Below are 21033 nucleotides of genomic sequence, written 5' to 3'. Positions count from 1 at the left end.
GAAGGGATGTTGAATTTTATCAAATTATTTTTGTACCCATTGAGATGATCATATAGCTTATGTCAATTAACCTGTTGATATGCTGAACTGCCTAATTTATGTATGTTGAAACATGCTTATGCATTCCTAGGCTAAATCCCATTTGATTACTTATGTAATATTTTTATGGGTTGATGGATTTGGTTTGCTAGTATTTTGTTGAGAATCTTTGCATCTATGTTCATCAGGGTTATTGGTTTGTAACTTTCTTTTCATGGTGTGTCCTGGACTAGTTTTTGTGTTAGGGTAATACTGGTCATGTAGAATAAGTTTGAGAGTTCTTTCCTATTCAACCTTTTGGGTTAGTCTGAGAAGAACTGGTATATTTCCTTTTTAAAATGTTTGGTAGAATTCAGCAATAAGCCACCAGGTCCTGGGTTTTCTTGGTTGGGAGACTTTTTATTACAGAGTCAATGTTGTTACTTGTTATTTGTTTCCCCTGGTTTTCTACTATCTCATGGCTCAATTTTTTAGGTTATATGAGAGAACTTCAAACAGTTCATGAAACCTAAAAGATAAAAATAAAAATGTTTATTTCTAAATATAATCTTCATCAAGTTGAAGACACTTTTGTAAGCAATGATACCAGTCATTTAGTCTATCTCTTCAAGAACTAAGGTTCCTGGGAATTTAACCATGTCAATTGCAGTCTTTTTTACATTTGTGGCTGGGACAAAGGGTAGCCATTAAGGAATTTTTTTAAGATTCTGAAACAAAAAGAAGTGAGAACATGCCAAATCAGAAGGCTAAGCTGGATGCCCAGTGATCTCCTGTTGAAACTCCTGTAAGGTTGCCCATGTATGAGAATGAGCAGAATAGCTGTCACAGAGGAGAATGACTCTCTGTGAAGCGGTGCCAGGTGATTTTCTGCTGAAGTTTTGGCAAACTATTGTCAAAAGCACCTCCTAATAAGCAAATGGATTCTTCAGCCTTTCAGTAAGTGAACAAGCAAACCTCCTTGAACATCCCAAAGACCTGTTGCCATGATCTTTGTTCTTGACTGATGTGTTTTTACTTTGACTGAACCACTTCCACCTCTTAGTAATCATTGTTTTGATGGTATTTTGTCTTCGAATTAGTACTGGTAAAACCATGTTCCATCGCTTGCTTCAGGATCTTGATCCTATTTAAAATTCCCATTAACACTGAACTCTTTACTTAATATAGAATTAATCATAAGTGTATAAATCCAATTGAAAATGGATCCCAGTTTAAAAAAAAAATAAGAGTAGGAATAAGAGAGGGAGGAGCTGTACAGTTCAGTACACATTCCTACAGACTTATCCTTAAGGGTAAAGCTAAAAACTTGCCATGAGACTCCAAATCCCATTAAGCTTGGTGGTACCAATGCCATCTTACGTATTAAAGTGATCATATTAAGCGTTACAGTGATCATATAGATAGGATTAAGTGTCCAAGATGAAAGAAGCTTTCAGGTAAAATTTCACTGGGTAAATTTTCTAGACCTTTCCCTTCCATAAACACAAACTGGACATTTATTCATCTAATTGTGTCCCGTAAGTCTCAAAGGCTTTCTTCTTTCTTTACCTCGCTTTCTCTTGTTCTTCTATATTTTTTTTTTCATTTTGGTCTGGGGTATTTCAAAAGATCTGTATTCGAATCCATAAATTCCTTCTACATGATCTTTTGAGGATGTCTCATACTTACGGTGTCCTTACAACAATATTTGTGCATTTGGCAGATCAGCTGTCTCTGCCAGTGTTTACTAAAAGGCTTTCTCCTGAAGATGTGTCTTGGTTGTCAGATTGGTTGGCTATATTGGCTTTGGTCATAGTTGAGTCTTACTGTAACTGCTTTAGCTGTAAGCAATGACTTTGAACATGGTACATGGTGTAGTAAGGTCAAAATGCCTGTCTTCATGAGCCCAGAGGTATGGGCACTCCCGTGGCCCAGGAAAGTGTGGTACACACAACAGTAGGTTAGGCCACCCACCATGTTTCCATTCCAGCAATGGAAATGGTGGTATTAAGGAAATGGACGTGACTTTCATTTTTTCATGAACTGCTGGTGCAATCTCTGCTCTTGGTGGGGGACAGCAGCAATGGCAGCAGTGGTGACAGAAGTTCAAAGCATGGAGGACAAATCTCCAGGACACACATGGGTGAGTACTGCTGTGGACTCTGGGGCATGTGTCCCCAGGCTGTGCTTGGACAAGTGCCGCCAGCCTTGGGGGCCACTAGTGGATGCATGAGCAGCACTCGTAGCAGACTAGCTGAAGGTGTGTCCACAGACTCCCTGCTGTCAGATGCCACTGACAGTAACAGGGTGGCAAAGGAAACAAATGTCTGTTTCTCAGGTCTTGAAGGCAGCAGTGCAAGACACTGTGTGGACTTGGGCGCTGGGGTCATAGATGCACTCCTGGGTCTGGTTGGGTTCATAAGCCTGCATACTTTCATGCATTATGGGGCTCCAGGGACTGGGCTATGCAGAGGCCTCTGTATAGTCTGGGGGCTATACAGACTCCCACAGTGTCTCCATTCTCAAGATGACATCATGCTGCAGCAGCCTGGGCAATGGAGGTGGTGGGGGAAACAATGTAAGCTCCTCCTCTGAAGCCTAACTATTGTGCAGACTCCACGCAGCTTTCCTAACTAGCTCTCAGACTTTGATGACTAGAACTGCCCTGTAGCTAGGATGTCATTGTGGACAGCAACAGGGTGATTCTTCAGCCAGAATGGGGCATCCCTCCAGCTGGGGAGCCAAGGTTAGTTGCCAGTGCACTTTGCTCCTTGTATTCTGCCATTGTAGTTCTCTGTATCTTACAGGTTTTGGGCTCTCCCTTGCTGAGTTTTACTGCTCTCCCTCTGCCACTCACCTGCAAATATTCATTTGTTGTTAGAGTTATTCTTTATGGAGGAGGAAGAGGCAAGTGCTAGCATGCCTAGTCTTGGAATCTCCAATTTTATGATTTCAACTCTTAGAAGTCTATGACTTATTTCAAGTTAATTTTGTATAAGATGTGAGGTTAGTGTCAAATTTTTTTTTGTCTTATGAATAGTTAATTTTCCAGATTATTTGTTTAAAGATTATCCTTTCCTTATTGTCTTGAATCCTGAAGTGTAAATACCATCTTCCTTGTCATCTTCTTGTGATTACAAAGAATACTCAATGAGATATATGTAAACATGCTCTGAAAAGTAGAAAACTTGATATCTAGTCACTATTGTTACTAATTTGAGTAAATCCTGATCCAGAAACAAACAGTACGAAAAACATTTTGGGCCAGGAGCCAGACAGCCTCACATATAGTGTAGTCCCAACCCTTTATTACTTTAAAATGCTTTTTAAGTTGTGAGGTGCTAAAGAAATGCAAGATTTTGTCTTAACGATTGTAAATTCCTGGACTACATAAGAAAGGCCATTCTTTCTTTGTCCAGAAGTGCTGACCCATAAATATGGTTATACAATCTAAAATTCTGTAAGAGGATCTTAATAATCAACAAGAAAATTATTGTTACTGAATTATTTTTATGTATTTTATGGCACAGAAAGAGACAAAGAGAGAGACAAAGAGAGATTGGACAGAAGAGACTGTGTATCCACTAGTTTACTCTTCAAATGCCCACAACAGTTGAACCTGGGCCAACTTGAAGGCAGGAGTCTAGAACTTTATGTCAGTCTCCCACGTGTGCAGCAGAGACCCTAATACTTAGGCCATTACTCGCTGCCTCTCAGGGTGCACATTAGCAGGAAGTTGGAGTCAAGAGTGGAGCCAGGATTCAAACTGCCAGTCTGATATGAGATAAGAGTGGTCCAAATGGAATCCTAATTGCTGCACCAAACACCCACCCTGGAAAATAGATTGCTTCATGGCCCTTAAAGATTGTCAAAGCTGGGGTGGTAGAGTGGTTAAGATGGCAGTTGAGATGCCCACATCTCCTACTGTAGCATCACTTCAAGTCCAAGATCCATTCCAGATACCAGCTTCCTGAATAATGCACACCTTGGAAGGCAGTAGGCAATGGCTTAAGTAGCTGAGTCCCTGCCACCCACAGTGGGACAGTGGTTCAGCCCCAGTTGATGCAGACATTTGGGGACTGAATCTGCAGAAGGGAATCTCCCTCTCCCTTTCTCCCTCACCTCCCTCCATCCCTCTTGAATAAATAATTTTTAAATTGTCAGTGTCAAAAGCTCCCTGCTAGTTTTAAATAGTTACAGAAATGAAAAAAATAGTAAGAGCAGTATATTTTTAGAACACTGTAATTGAAGACATTAGAAATAAGGCATATAATTTATTTTAAAAAAAGCTTACCAAGAATAATTTGAGCAGTGTTTTTTTCTTTATATAATTTATAGTATAGAGTGAGCACTTTTTTGATGCCTTGGCTAACTGTCATACTCCTTTCTAAACTGGGATCAATTTCTGCCATTTTATTCTTTGCACCTACATTGACATGACACAGCTTCAAAATTTGTTTAATCTGAAGTTCCCCTAGGTTGCCCTTCATCCTTTTTGTTTCAACCTCTTTCTTCATTAATGTTGATAAGTTCCCTTTCGACAGTTCCCTTTGGCTGCACTAGAAGAGCAGCAGTGTCAACATGTCCCCTCTCAGCTATTTCTTCTATTACTCCATTTACATTCAATTTGAATGTCACTTTTTGTTTCTTTGCTGAAGTTTCATCTCTAATAGCCAACTCTCTTTTGATTAGCCACTTTTGTAAAATGTCCTGTGTGCTTATTACTGGAAGACAAGAGGTAACACAGCTGTATGCTTTGCTGTCTGTGTATGAACTGGGTAACAGGTGCAGTGACCAATCACCAACACACCTTGAAGGAAGGGACACATTTACTCAAAGCTTATGATGCACATTTTTTATCTGCATACTTCATTTGTGGAATAAAGAGTTAGTAGTAGTGTTTGTTAACTTCATGCAACTGTTCACAGTTAATATATCATAACTGAAATTTGTATAGTTGTTTCAGAGCTGGTGTTATTTAAGGAGACACAGTAACTGATATCTGTGTATACTGGAGCCATGTAAAGTGAAGACTACCAATATCTGCAGTGTTCTGAGATGTGTGAATTCACCATTTAGTGTTCAGCATTTGTAGTGAAAGACAAATAAATGATTTCTCTCCCTTTCTTGATGAGTCTTCAAGAATCTGCTCTATAAATTCAAGAAATATGTGGAGGATAAATCAAAGAACCTTTCTATAACTGTCACTTAAATAGACTGATTTTCAAATTAAATTAAGCTATTTTGATGTAGATTAGATCAGTGGGCATTAGTGTTTGGATGGATTACAGTTTCCTTTTCAGAAAAGCAAAAGGAGCCGGCGCCGTGGCTTAACAGGCTAATCCTCCGCCTTGCGGCGCCAGCACACCGGATTCTAGTCCCGGTTGGGGCGCCGGATTCTATCCTGGTTGCCGCTCTTCCAGGCCAGCTTTCTGCTGTGGCCCGGGAAGGCAGTGGGGGATGGCCCAAGTGCTTGGGCCCTGCACCCGCATGGGAGACCAGGAGAAGCACCTGGCTCCTGGCTTCGGATCAGCGAGATGCGCCGGCTGCAGCGGCAATTGAAGGGTGAACCAACGGCAAAAAGGAAGACCTTTCTCTGTCTCTCTCACTAGCCACTCTGCCTGTCAAAAAAAAAGAAAAGCAAAAAGCTGTACATGATTAATTTTCATCATTTAGATTTACTTATGTTTCTCTTTAGCTGCCAACTCTTTTTGTATACAGAATAAAAAGTTCAAGCCATATCAAATGTTATACGTACCCTATATAAAGGTACAATCCTCTTACATTCCCAAGAGGTTGTTTTTAAAGGTAACTTGCTTTCAGTATCCTGGAGAACTATTGTACAAATAAGGATAGAAAGTGCGTAACAGGGATCTTCAGGAATAGTTCTGAATTGCTGGTATTAACTCTTAAGATGTCCAACAGTAGTTCATCACCCTGATTTTCATAAGAATCCATCAATGCACATCTCTCAACTCTCCCCACAGAAAAGAACAGAAAAATTCTTTTGTCCATCTTGGGAAGGTTCTTATTGCTTTTAGAATCATAAAGTTATTTTAGATCTGAATGAATCTACTAAACATAAAGGCATTTATTCACTGATAGTAGCTGCTGTGTTCCACTTTGTCTTTATCATCTCTACCTTAAGTCTAGTGAGAGAAAATAGTAATAAAAATAGCTAAAATAAAGCTTGGTAATTGGGAGAGGTTGTCACCTGATGCTTTGAGATTATTAGATAAACATCAGACTCATCGTTGAAGAAAACATCTTTATAATAGTAAAGATGAGAGCAATCTAAATGTCCAATATAGATAGTATTTAAAAACATTAAGGTATTTTAATTAAGTACCATGCAACATTTTAAAAAAATGAGATATGCCGACAATATATTTGGAAAATTTTATCTTTTGTGGAAAAAATTTTTGAAAGGTAGAATAGTAAATAAAATACATGCCAACAATTTTCTGAAAGATTCCATGATAAACTTATCAGTAGAAAGGAGCTATAAAGTCAAAAGAGAAAGAGGTTGGGGGGAGGTTTTCTACCGATCTTACACTCTTTCATATACATGATTTTTTTGTAACCATGTACACCTGTAACTTTAAAAATATATAATATTTGAAAATGAAACCAATGCACTCAATTAAAAAAAGACCAAAGAAAATCTCTTAAAAAATAGAAACCATATAGACTTTTGTTAAGAACAAAATATTTACCGTAAACTCCTTGATGATATTATACTCTGCTACTTTTTTTCTCAAGCATTTTCAAACAATCCTTGATGGTTGTTTGTCCGTTAAAACCAAATATTAATGGTCGAACCTTAGCCAACTGAGCTAGCTCCCATTTAGAAACAACTTTGTGTATATCTAACAAAAAGAAAAATTCACATGTGTAAGTGACTTGCATGTATGTGAAGGGAGAATTTATTGTTCTATCGTTAGTGATAGCACAGCCATTTAATAGTCAAAGGAAGTTTACTTTCCCAAGAATTTACTACTATAAAAGAGACTACTTTTGTTTACCTTTGTTTCAAATAAATCACGGTTCTGTACTTTGGAAATTACATGAAGTCTACTATGCTTGGTGAAAATTTTCAGTGTGTAAACATAACAGATGTGGTAGATTAGAAGTGTTCTGTTTTAAAATGTGAATTTGATATATGGATGGATAATTATGCCACGGCAAGAATGTACAAGACCGGATTAGGAAAAAAGAAAGAACTTTTGCCCTTCCCGAGACCAAATGCCACCACACATCTTATTCTAACACTGATCAAACATACCCACACACACATGCGCGCACACACACACACACACACACCCCTATACCCCAGGACAGAGAGGATCTGTATACTGTAATTAATAAGACTGAATAATATATACGTAGGGATATTCATAATCAATAATAACAGAACATATTCCAGTTAATAACAGATATAGCATCTTTTTTTTGACAGGCAGAGTGGACAGTGAGAGAGAGAGACAGAGAGAAAGGTCTTCCTTTACTGTTGGTTCAGCCTCCAATGGCCTCCGCGGCTGGCGCGCTGCGGCCGGCGCACCGCGCTGATCCGATGGCAGGAGCCAGGTGCTTATCCTGGTCTCCCATGGGGTGCAGGGCCCAAGCACTTGGGCCATCCTCCACTGTACTCCCTGGCCACAGCAGAGAGCTGGCCTGGAAGAGGGGAAACCAGGACAGAATCAGTGCCCTGACCGGGACTAGAACCCGGTGTGCCAGCGCCGCAAAGCGGAGGATTAGCCTGTTGAGCTGCGGCGCCAGCCACATATAGCATTTTTTAAAAGATAATCTTTTAGTTCCTATTGACAATCTGGGTTCCAATATTTTAAATTTTCTCATCATACCTATTGGCCAAAATGCAGTAACTTTGGAAAGTCAATAGTAAGAAAATATCTTTAAAGTTTCAGAATTCTGATGTAAAATGTTCAAGTTAAACTTCTTAAATATCTCTTTCCAAAAACAAATATGTACAAAAATAGCAAAAAAAAATACAAGAAGCAATTAAACAATTATAAAAACAAACAGAATCTTCTAAGAATTTGCATATCCCTAGGCAACCTGTCTTACCTCTCACTCTATTCAGAAACTTGTGGCAGGGGTGGGAGAGCCTGTTGACTGGGACAGTCAGAAATTCTAGAATTTCTCACACATATTTCTAACCTTAGTGTGAGAGAAGCTCTAAGCAGTCCCGAAGAGGAGATGGAATTCTAAGTGTAGAAGCCTTTTTGACCATCTTTGATCCCCAACAGCAAAATAAAAAAACCTTAGAGCTTCCCACTGTGCTCCAGCTTTCCTGGAAAAAAGAGAGGAAAGACAGGAGAGTGACTATAAGACACTGCTGTCACGTCCCCAACAGTGGTTCTACTCTGATGGTTAATGAAAGTCTCTCACAATTATCCACAGTAATAGCCTTGCCAAAGAACAGTTCACAAAGAGGTGATTTGGGTGCATGGGAAACAAGTTCATTCACGGCTTTTGGGAAAGAGAAGACAGCCTCTCTTCTACCCTGTCCCTCTATCAAGACATAAACAAAGCATAACGTCCTAATTATCACAAGATGCTCCCTTGTGACAATAAAATAAATGAGTTGATGAGTTGAGCATAGTAAATATGAAAACATAAAGAAGTTTTTAAAATCTTGTTTATTTGACGAGCAGAGAGACAAATACAGAGTGTGCTCCCATCCATAGGTCCACTCCCCAAATGTCCACAGGGCTAGAACTCATTAGGCTGAAGAAGGAGGCTAACACAATCCAGATCTTCCATATAGGCAACAGGAACCCAATCTCTTGAGGTATCTCTGCTGCCTCCCAAGAACTCCATTAGCAGGATGTTGGAGTCTGTAGCTTGAACTTAGTATGGAGCCCAGGTATTCCGATGTGGAATATATATTAACAGGTGTTTAAGCTAAATTCCCACCTCCAAACTGTTCTTGATGATATCATTAAGTAGCTAATTATATTGAACTTGGAATCTCACCTACTTAAGAGTTTTCATTATAGGGGAAAACATATTTCCTATATGTTAACATCACTTTGATTTTGACTTCTTTTTCTTGAAGAAAAAATTCTTGGTCCAATAATTCTATTCAGCACCAGGCTCAGCTGAGATCAAGGCAATCATACCATCCAGTTTACAAAAAGTGTTTTGATCTAGCTATTTGATGCTGGCATCCTCTTTGGGCCAGCCTAAAGAGCAGGTGCACGTCCCGTAAGGATCCAAGAGCAAACACTATAAAGTGGTCTGCCAAAAGAAGTGCTGCCTGTGCCTCGGTGGGCTCCTGGATAACACCACTTTAGCAAAAATGTAAGAACTAGAAAGTCACCACCACGACTGTTGGCTCTAGTAACATACTGCACTTTAGCTATAATGAGGACAAGAATGCCACATCTGCTATGGTAAGTACAAGCAAAACCGGAGCTCTCTACATATTTATATCTTGGCTGAGTGAATTTGAATGAGTGGCCAAGGGCACACCAGCTACAAGCAAGTTTTGGACATGTGACTTTTCTTGCCTAGGCCATACAGGAAGGTACACTAGGGGAAGGGGTTGGTCCATGTTGAGTAAAGGAATCTGTATTTGCCACACCATATTTCTTCCACAACCTTTGAGCTTTATGCAACTCTCCCCATACTCCTTCAGCATAGTCATCGTTTTCCTCAGGCAAAATGCAACCTTTCAAATGTAGCTTATATAGAAGATCCCAGATTTGATTGGAAATCAGAAGGAACCCTTTCATGCTCAATCAAAATTGAAGAAAAAGACAGACATACATGTTTATCAATAACAGAAATAAAACATGAAATGCAGAAAAATTAGTAATGTGATACAGCATGCAAAAAAGTTTTTTTTAAAACCTGTTACGAAATGGGAGACAACTGGGCCGGCGCCGCGGCTCACTAGGCTAATCCTCCGCCTTGCGGCGCCGGCACACCGGGTTCTAGTCCCGGTCAGGGCACCAATCCTGTCCCGGTTGCCCCTCTTCCAGGCCAGCTCTCTGCTGTGGCCAGGGAGTGCAGTGGAGGATGGCCCAAGTGCTTGGGCCCTGCACCCCATGGGAGACCAGGAGAAGCACCTGGCCCCTGCCATAGGATCAGCGCAGTGCACCGGCCGCAGTGCGCTACCGCGGCGGCCATTGGAGGGTGAACCAACGGCAAAAAGGAAGACCTTTCTCTCTGTCTCTCTCTCACTGTCCACTCTGCCTGTCAAAAAAAAAAAGAAATGGGAGACGACCTAAAATCACCTTGTATACAACATCTGTAGAGAAAACACTAAGAAATGGAATTACTTTAAGAGTTCAAAAATGAGATGATAAAAAAACAGTATGTGGCGAACAATAAGTCTGAAGAACAAAAAAAAACTAAAATTAAGTTTCAAAAGTACACAATAATATAATCAATATCTAATTAAATAAAAAGGCTTCCATAGCCTTGGCAACTCATGACTAGAGCCTAGGGAGATTCCTGATGCCATAAACAAGCATGTCAAATTGTTAAGTCAACAACAGGAATCACTGTGTACTTACTCCTCATGTAGGATCTCTGTCCTTAATGTGTTGTCCAATGTAAATTAATGCTATAACTAGTATTGAAACAGTATTTTACACTTTATGTTCTGTGTGGGTGCAAACTAATGAAATCTTTACTTAATATATACTAAATCGATCTTCTGTATATAGAGATAATTGAAAATGAATCGATATGAATGGAATGTGAGAGGGAGTGGTTGCGGGTGGGAGGGAAATTATGAGGGGGAAGCCATTGTACTACATAAACTGTACTTTGGAAATTTATATTTATTAAATAAAAGTTTTTTTAAAAAAAGTACACAATGATGTAATCAATATCTAAATCAAGTATTTTGTGAAGGAAAGCAGGCAAATGGAGCTGAATTTAGTGAAGAGGAAAAGTAACTAATGAAAACATAATGTATATAAGACTTCATCACAGGCTAAGAAGCAGCACTGGAGAAAGAGTGAAGAATTTGAGATACCCTTCCTCCTGGTATACACTTGGAGAGGGGAGTGGCAGCTTCGGCAGGAAAGGAGCAAACTTGCACGCAGACACATTTCTTCTATCACCCATTAAAAATCCAGCCAAAAGGCAGCGAATTTCCTGTCACCCTAAAGGCAGAGGTTAAGGCTCAGTAACACTGGCCTCTTTACCAAGTCAAGGTAGGATAACGTTGCTGTGAGGGCTGCCAGCCGCAGCTTCGGCTGAGGGAAAATGCCACAGCAGCACAGACTGTAACTTCAACCCGGGGAGCTGACAGGCGTTTGAGTGACATCTTGGCTCTGAGCAGGGAAGCCACATTGCCTCCATCCCCTCTTGCACCCCAGCAGAGCATGGGCTCAGCTGTGAAATGCTGCACAACTGATCTCTGCACCATGGCTACCAGAGGCCATCAGAATCAGACCGACTTGTGGGGCAGAGGACAAATCCCCTGCAGCGCGTTAGCCCCGGGGCTATACTAACTCACTCTACCTGACCGTTTCCCCTTACCTTCTGGGTGCAGCAGCCCCCAGAATTCTACTCCCACTCTGGGAGACTTGGGTGATGACCCCAATGTACCTTGCAACACCAGGACTGTACCAACTACTTCTTTTCTATCATTCTTTTTAAGTTTCATTTAAGGTATACAAATGTCATGTTGCTCCTATATACAGATTCAGGAACACAGTGATACTTCCCACACTACCTTCCGTCCCGCCCATGCTCCTAGTCTTCCTCCTCCCTCTCCTATTCCCATTCTTAATTTTTATAAAGATCTATTTTCATTTAACTTTATACTTATAAGATTATCCTTACACTCAGTAGAGTTCAACAAATAGAATGAAGAAAAAAAACTGTTCCTCATTTTCCCATTTTTAGAACTGTTCCTAGCCTTTTCTTTCCCTTGCATTAGCAATGTTTGTGCGTATCACTGAAATAGGGCCTTTCTCATAATATGCTACTACACATAGGATGATGTCATACCGCCAAGCACAGGGGACACAGTCTGGGAGGGCCCTGCAGGCTCTATTATCATCACTGCTCGACATGTTTTTGTCAAAGAAGCCACTTAGCACACTATGTGTTATAATCATTCTGACTAGAAAAAAAAGTGTATATATGGTTTTGAAGAATATATACATTTTGAAAGAAATCTCTAACAATCTCTATTAATTATTCAATTGCCATTAAACCTCCATTTCAGTTCAGCCTTGCACTCTTCCTATTTTTTTGATTGGTACTATCCCACTTTTGAGATAATTTCAAAATCTCAGTATCTGATCACATCTCTATCTCCTTTCACCTTTTCCTGACTTACAAATTAGTTACCTTCGACAGATTCACAATCACCTTTTCTCCTCCTTTACCTAGCCTGTGAGAGGGAAGTACTGGAGTCACTGGGGTTCTAATATCAGCAGACGGCCATCTGAAAAACACTGAGGTTCCTTGTCAGTTTCCCACACCATTCCCGCACCACAGCTAATTCCAAGCCACTACTCTCAAAGTGGTCCTTATCTATTCTCTGCCGCGTCTAGAAATGCAAGCCAGAATTTACTCTTAAAACATATGTTTAGGTGCATAAACAGGCTGCATTACTCTTTACTTCTTCCCAGTTCAGAATTAATTCTTCCACACTCTCCTCTCTGTACATCTACCTCCACTTAGGGACTGTTCTCTAACCTATCTTTTCTTAAATATACAATTCTCCTTATCTACGGTCTTTTCATTTCATACAAATACTCAATTATCTCATCTGGAAAATAGGAAACACTTTTAGCTCTGTCTGTAGCTAACAATTGCTAATACATTTTTAAAATATTAGCCCATACTGTTTCCTTTCCAACTTTTCACTATTCAATTTACTTACCTATGCTATCTGCTTGGCTCTTATTACACTTCCATTAACAACCCATTCAGCAAATCCCTCTTAATTTGACTTTTGGATCTAATCTTCAATATCCAGGAAAATGTTTTCTAAAATACAAATTTAGTTCCACCTGCTACAGGGTAATCAAGGACAACTTTAGGGTAATTTGAGGTTCCCTATTGCCCAGAGTTTAGGATGCTAGCAATCTGGCCCAGCCAACATTTTCAGCATCACCTGAGTAACTTTCCTACAAGCACTTTATGCTTTATTAGCAAAACAAATGCGTTTTTCCTTTGTTTCTGTGGGGAATTCCAGATTACTCTTTTTTTCCTCATCTTTTCTTAGATATTGTAAACATTTAATTGGCTTCTATATCCTTCTACTTCAAGCTAGTCTTTTTGCTACCAGTAATGCTCCTTCTAGAGAAAAATTAAAAAAAAAGAAAAATAGAAAACAAAAGAAAGAAAGAGAGAGAGAGAGAGAAAGTAAGAGAGAGAAGGAAGGGGGTGGGGAGAATCCTGTGCTTCATTTTCATTTTACCAGACTGAATCTGAATAAAATGTGCACTCAGTTGCACATACACCAGTTCCTTCACACCTACTCCACACTGTACTGTCGGCTCTACCTTTCACCTTCTCCCGCTTCCTGGCACTCTGGCTCACACATACCTACAACTCCTGACACACAGTGTTCTCACATCAATAAGACATTTTCACGAGTCCTTACTTCTGTTCAAACTTCTTCCCCTGGACTGAAATTTTCTTCTCTCCTTTTTTACCTGCTGGTAAAAATTTAAGTTCTAAATCCAACCAAAGTACCTTTTCTTGGGAGAAACTCCCCTTATGTACTCACATAGCTCTCTGTCTTCTCTATCTACAATATTTGCATTTTGACTCCACAATAACATTTATTACATTGTACTTCAATTTGTCTTTAACATATCTACTTTCCTACATGAAGTATGGACCCAAGAACAAAAGCTATGTGATATTTTCTAGTAATAGAGAGTGCTTGGTATGTAATATAATCACAAGATGCCTTTTTTAATAAGTATTAGTTTAGTAATTGTTCACTTAATGCACTTCTGAAAATTGTATATATGTTTTATACATATAGACATATATAAATGCACATGCACACGTTTTAAATAGGGACATTACTGGGGTTGGTGCTGTAGCGCAGCGGGTTGAAGCCCTGGCCTGAAGCCGGCATCCCATGTAGGCACCGGTTCTAGTCCCCGCTGCTCCTCTTCCAATCCAGCTCTCTCCTATGGCCTGGGAAAGCAGTAGAGGATGGCCCAAGTGCTTGGGTCCCTGCACCCACATGGGAGATTCGGAAGAGGCTCCTGGCTTCTGATCGGCACAGCTCTGGCCATTGCAGCCATCTGGGGAGTGAGCCAGCTGATGGAAGACCTCTCTCTCTGTCTCTACCTCTCTCTGTAACTCTTTCCAATAAATAAAATAAATCTTTAAAAAAAAAATAGAGACATTATTAAATGGTGCTATTCCAGTGACTATAGCTAACGTTGCTGATAAGTCTCCAAAGGATATATGTTCAATAAAATGTTTCTTTATTTGATTTGTATCTGTATATAACACCTAAACTTAAACATTTTATAAGCACAAAAAACTGATGTTTGTTTTCCTAAAAAATTTCACTTTTTAGGCCGGCGCCGCAGCTCAATAGGCTAATTCTCCGCCAGCACACCGGGTTCTAGTCCTGGTCAGGACGCCAGATTCTGTCCCGGTTGCTCCTCTTCCTGTCTAGCTCTCTGCTGTGGCCCTGGAGCACAGTGGAGGATGGCCCAAGTCCTTGGGCCCTGCACCTGCATGGGAGACCAGGAGAAGCACCTGGCTCCTGGCTTCGGATTGGCACAGTGCGCCAGCCGCAGGGCGCTGGCCGCAGCGGCCACTGGGGGGTGAACCAACGGAAAAAGGAAGACCTTTCTCTCGGTCTGTCTCTCTCTCACTGACCACTCTGCCTGTCAAAAAAAAAATTTCACTTTTTAAATATTCTTTAAATTTATTTTTTCACATGTACTACTAAGAATTCACTATACTAACAGACCTATTATTTCTAGTACATAATTTTCTTGCTGGAAATAAACCAGATTTCTAATAAAATTTAGCAACATACTAAATTTTATGCTAGTTTAAGTACATTGCCTTTACAAAAAGAATTTGAAGCTGTGTAACTCTTGAGATGATAAAGAAATGCACTCCCTCAAGAATATATTTTTCATGTGTTAATGCTATTTATGAGATCATAAACACATCATATTTCTAAGAAAGCTAAATCAGGTTTACAAAGAGACATACCATGACAACTATCAAACATTCGAGGGCCATCTGTCTTTATTCACAAGGCCAGTTCTGAATATTAAAAAGCAGAAAACTCATTACATAAGCATCTTAGTGGTGCCTTTCTGAAGTCTCTTGAAGACGATATTCACAATTCTGATGAGAGGCTTTTAATGGTTCTCAGGAAACCTTATTTTCTAAAACCTAAAGACATAAGAAAAGAAACAAATTACAGCCATGACTTTAGAAAAATAGAAGAAATATGATTTCTATAGCTTCTTGAAAAGAATAATAAGATTTTTTTAAAGGTTGACTGTTTTCAGTAGTTTCCTATTTTTTATAAAGATTTATTTATGTATTTGGAAGACAGAGTTACAGAAATGCAGAGGGGGGGAGAGAGAGAGAGAGAGAGAGAGAAAGAGAGGTCTTCCATCCACTGGTACACTCCCCAGGTGGCCGCAATGGCCGGAGCTGCACTGATCCAAAGCAAGGAGACAGGAGTTTCTTCCAGGTCTCCCTCACGGGTGCAGGGGCCCAAGACTTGGATCCTCTTAAACTGCTTTCCCAGGCCATAGCAGAGAGCTGGATCAGAAGTGGAGCAGCCAGGACTCCAACTGGCGCCTATATGGGATGCCGGCACTGCAGGTGGTAGCTTTATCCACTATGCCACAGCATCAGCCCCAATAAGATTTTCAATAAAGAAACTAAAATCCAAATCTTTTGTAGTCTGCAAAAGATCCAAAAGATTGTACTTTTATTACTATTTAAACACGTGTTTAAATGAGTCTAGGGGCCAGAGCTGCGGAGGCGGGTTAAAGCCACTGCTCACAGTGCGGATATCCCATATGGGCGTCGGCTCAAGTCCCATCTGGGGGGTGAACCAGCAGATGGAAGACCTCTCTCCCTCCCTCCCTCTCTCTTTCTCTCTGACTCTGCCTCTGCCTCTCTCTAACTCTGCCTTTCAAATAAAATAAATCTTTAAAAATAAATAAATAAATGCAGTCTACACAGTGAACAACCACACATGCATTTTTTATACTGCAATATTTCTGTATATTATTTAGAATATTTTGTATCTTTCTTCTTACCTGTATACAGTACATTCCTGAATAATGTCCATTTGTCAAGATAACTGTGAGAAATGAACTATGTGTGTACTGTGTTTATATTAAGAAATAAAACAAAAAATAAATGTTAATAGAAAGATAAAAACAGCTACCTGGCACTCCTATCAAATGTACAAGTTTCACCAAACAAGCCAAAATATGTAACTTAAGTTTTTAGCCGAATATAAATATACATTTCCTGAAATACACATTTAGCAGTATGACTCTCATAAAATGTATTAAATTCTGTTAGACATGAGGCAAGTAATTGGCCTAGTCATTAGGTAGCCAGTTAAGACACCCCATCCCCACATGGAAGTGCCAAGTTCAAGCCCTGGCTCCACCCCCAACTCCAACTTCCTGCTACTGCAAATTATAGGAGGCAGCAGGTGTTGACTCAAGTGGCTGAGCCCTTAACACCCACATGGGAGACCCAGATGGAGTTCCTGGCTCATTTTTGGCATGGCCCTGCCTCAGTTTGTGGGAATTTGGGGAGTGGACCAGTGGGTGGGAGTGCTCTCTGTGTGCCTGTCTCTCTGCCTCTCAAATAAATACATAAATAAGTAATCCTAATGGACTAAGAATAATTGTCATTTTGAATATTATGTAAAATATAATTATTTTTAAGATCCTCTATGTAGAAATAAAAAGAAAAAACCCTGTCAATCTGAACTTAGAGTAATGATTATTAGAAGCTGGGACGGGTGAGGTAAAGAGGGATTGAGAGTGATTTGATAACAGGTACCAAAACACTGTAAGAGAGAAGTAATATACACTAGTATTCCACCAGCACAATGGAGCACCTTTAACTCACAGTAATTTATTACATACTGTATGAAGAACTAAAAGAGAGGAGTTCACAGGCTCCAAACATTATAAAAAGAAATAAGGAGATGGAATTGCTAACTAACTGATTTGATCAGCTTATGCTGTATACATATGTTAAAATATTGCACTGTATCCCACAACAAGGTACAAGCAGGGGACAGGTGTTTGGCATAATAGTTGAGATGCTGCTTGAGATGCCTGCATTCCATATCTTAGGTCCATGTTCAAGTCCCAGCTCCCCTCCCAATTTCAACTTCCTGCTATTACACATTCTGAGAGGCAGTTAATAATGCGCCCAGTAGTTGGGTCCCTACCATCCATTTGGGAAACCTCAATTTAGTTCCAAGCTCCTGGCTTCAGCCTGGCTCAGCTCCAGCTATTGCAAGCATTTAGGAGTGAACAAACTGTTGGGATATCTCTCTCAGTCTGTATGTCTGTCTTTCTGTGTCTCTTTCTCTTTCAAATAAACAAATTATATAAATTGGTAAATGTAAAAGTTTTACGTTAGTAATTTTTTTATTTTTTATTTTTTGACAGACAGAGTGGACAGTGAGAGAGAGAGACAGACAGAAAGGTCTTCCTTTACTGTTGGTTCACCCTCCAATGGCCGCTGCGGCCAGCACGCTGTGGCCGGCGCACAGCACTGATCTGAAGCCAGGAGCCAGGTGCTCCTCCTGGTCTCCCATGCGGGTGCAGGGCCCAAGCACTTGGGCCATCCTCCACTGCACTCCCGGGCCATAGCAGAGAACTGGACTGGAAGAGGGGCAACCAGGACAGAATCCAGCGCCCCAACTGGGACTAGAACCCAGTGTACTGGCACCGCAGGTGGAGGATTAGCCTATTGAGCCGTGGCACCAGCCACGTTAGTAATTTTTTAAAAATATTTTCAATTGTTGAGTAAGAAAACATACTTCTCACATAAATTTTCTAAAATCTAAGTTTTGCTTTTCACATTTGGGGATTTCATCCAACTAGAATCAATTTTAGGGTACAGGGTACTTGGCCCACTACTCAACCGCCAACAATGATCTTCTATTCACCTTGCCATTCACAAGATCCAACAGATTACACCTGGTACCAGGTAAACTTTGCGGAAGGGTAAGAAGAGATGGCACAACAAATCATCATGACAGCCTTAGGCATAAACAACAGGCGTCCTACTGCCAACAAGGTCAGCTAAGAGCAAGGCAGGGAAACCACAAGAGTGGGTTCAGAAGTCTCCCTGGCTTACAGGTCTCATGTGCACAAGAACCAGTATCTTCCATAACAATCTTTGAATTTAATCTCTAAGGATTGCAGCATGGGACTTTCCCACATTCAAAGAACACCTCATCTATACTCTCAGTTTGACATCTATCATCCTTGTCACAGGATTTCCAATCCTGGAATTATTTTTGTCATAACCGATGCTGGCAACACAGCTGATATTCCACACTCATCTAGCTTTCAGAGAAACAAGAGGTTTCTTATAAAGCAGGAAAGAGTCTGTTATCCTTTACTTCTGGGTAGTAACACAGTTGCATTTTTCCTAATGGAATAGCCAGTTAGACCAGCACCATTAACTGAACAGACTATTCTATCACCACTGATATACAATGCTATCTGCCATAAACTTCCCATAGATGCATCACTCTTTGTCTAGACTTTCTATGTTCTTTCATTGATCTTATTTGCCAATTCCTATATTACTTCTACATTTTCTTAATTCTTAAAGCTTTATAAGAGGTCTTGATAACATGCATTGCTAGTCACCCTTCTATCACATATACACATTTTCCTTCTTTTGCTAATACTGTCTTGCCTATTGTTATCCTTCTGTTTTTCCAAATAAGTTTTTGAATCATCTGATCAAACCTCATGCACACAAAAAGGACTTTGGGAATTTTCTACAGAAATTAAATGAATTTTTCATTTGAATTAGGAGTAAATGATGTATTGCTTATCTAATTATGCATTAATATGATACAGCTATGCATTAAAAACATTGTCTCAGCTGCTCCACTTTTGATCCAGCTCCCTGCTAATGGCTGAGAAAAGCAAGCATTCGGGCCCCTGCCACTCACACCAGAGAACCAGATGAAGCTCCTGGCTTCAGTCCAGCCCAACGCAGGCTATTGAGACCATCTGGGTAGTGAACCAGCAGATGGAAGATCTCTTTCTGTCTATCCCTTTTTCTCTGTAACTCTGACTTCCAAAATAAATAAATCTTTAAAAAATATTCTCAAGAGTAGTTATTATTGTTAACCTCTTACTGTGACTAATTTACAAATTAAATTTTATCAGGGCCGGTGCCACAGCTCAATAAGCTAATCCTCCTCCTGCAGCACCAGCACACCAGGTTCTAGTTCCAGTCGGGGTGCCGGATTCTGTCCCTGTTGTTCCTCTTCCAGTCCAGCTCTCTGCTGTGACCCGGGAAGGCAGTGGAGGATGGCCCAAGTCCTTGGGCCCTGCACCAGCATGGGAGACCAGGAGGAGCACCTGGCTCCTGGCTTCAGATCAGCATGGTGCACTGGCCACAGTGCACCGGCCACAGCGGCCATTGGGAGGTAAACCAATGGAAAAGGAAGACCTTTCTCTCTGTCTCTCTCTCTCACTGTCCACTCTGTCAAAAAAAAAAAAATTATCAGAAGCATGTATGTATAAGAAAAAGATGGTAAATACAGATGCTCCTTGACTTACAACAGGGTAAGCCCTCATAAGCCCAACATATGTTGAAAATAATCATAAGTTGAAAATCAAGCTGTTTATCCTCGTGATTACACGGCAGCATCACAAGAAAGCTTCGTGCTGAATATTTTTAGCCCCCCAAAAAAGATAAAAATTCAGAATTCAAAGTCCAGTTTCCACTGAATTCACATTACTCTGCATCATCCTAAAGTTAAAAAACTGTCAGTCAAATCATCATTAAGTCAGAGACTGTCTATATAAGATTTAGAAGAATCTATGGATTGAAGCATCCACTGGGGGTCTTGGGATGTATCCCCATGAAGAGGACGACTGTACTGTTTCATAAACATTGGAGCTATTATTTGATGCTTACACATGTGAAATGTTTAATTTACCTTCCTTATGAACTAAAAGTTTAGCATTATATAGCAACCTCTTAGTGTCTAATGCATTCTGTGTGTTAAGTCTCTGTTGCTATTACCATAGCTACATCAGCTCTCTTTGAATTTGTTTAGTGCATATCTATTAAATTGTCTTATTTTGAAATATCACAGGAAAAATGCCCCCATAAGATTTCTTCTCATTAAATTACATAGCTAACCAACAAAATTAGATGAAATGAGCTCTACAGAGTTGACCTAATCCTGAAAATCAATTTATGACTGACAAAACAAATCTGTAAAACTTAATTTCAGGATAATTAAAACTGGAATGGCAAGCTTGTGGAAAAAAACTGTGATGAAGGAAAAACTGTGATGGTATGTGCTATCATACCAACATCATCCCTCTCCTCTCCTACAAGACATGCTAAAAAAAAAAAAAAGTCATATGTGGGGTCAACTTTGTGGCATTGTGGTGGTGTAATGCGTAAAGCCACCATCCGCAATGCCAGCGGCCCATATGGACACTGGTTCAAGTCCTAGCTGCTCCGTTTCTGATCCTGCTCCCTTCTAATGTGCCTGAGAAAGCAGTGGAAGATGGCCCAAGTCCTTAGACCCCTGCCACCCACGTGGGAGAGCCAGAAGAAGCTCCTGGCTCCTGGTTTCAAACTGGCTCAGCTCCAGCTGTGTGGCCATTTGTTGAGTGAAATAGCAAATGGAAGATCTCTCTGTCTGTCCCTCTATGTTTCTATAATTCTGCCTTTCAAACAAATAAATAAATCTTAAAAAAAAAAAATACAAGTCATTTGAGTACAATTCAATTACTTAGAAAAAGTGTCATCATGTGAGCAAGAAGT

The 21033-nt window shown here is 40.1% G+C and overlaps 1 protein-coding gene across 1 annotated transcript in view; it reads right to left on the bottom strand.

Annotated features, from left to right (window-relative positions):
- Positions 1-12064, bottom strand: part of PTPN20 (protein tyrosine phosphatase non-receptor type 20) — a 55163-nt gene extending 43099 nt beyond the window's left edge. The window contains 3 exon segments of the mRNA XM_062214316.1: positions 6702-6764; positions 6766-6887; positions 12013-12064. Of these exon segments, the coding sequence (XP_062070300.1) occupies positions 6702-6764; positions 6766-6887; positions 12013-12064 (237 nt within the window).
- Between the last annotated feature and the right edge of the window lie 8969 nt (positions 12065-21033).

Source organism: Lepus europaeus, chromosome 17 (assembly GCF_033115175.1).
Source record: "Lepus europaeus isolate LE1 chromosome 17, mLepTim1.pri, whole genome shotgun sequence".
In the NCBI taxonomy this organism is placed as follows: Eukaryota; Metazoa; Chordata; class Mammalia; order Lagomorpha; family Leporidae; genus Lepus; species Lepus europaeus.
The sequence above is the reverse complement of the archived record's forward strand: the minus strand, read 5'-3'. Positions and strand labels throughout refer to the sequence as shown.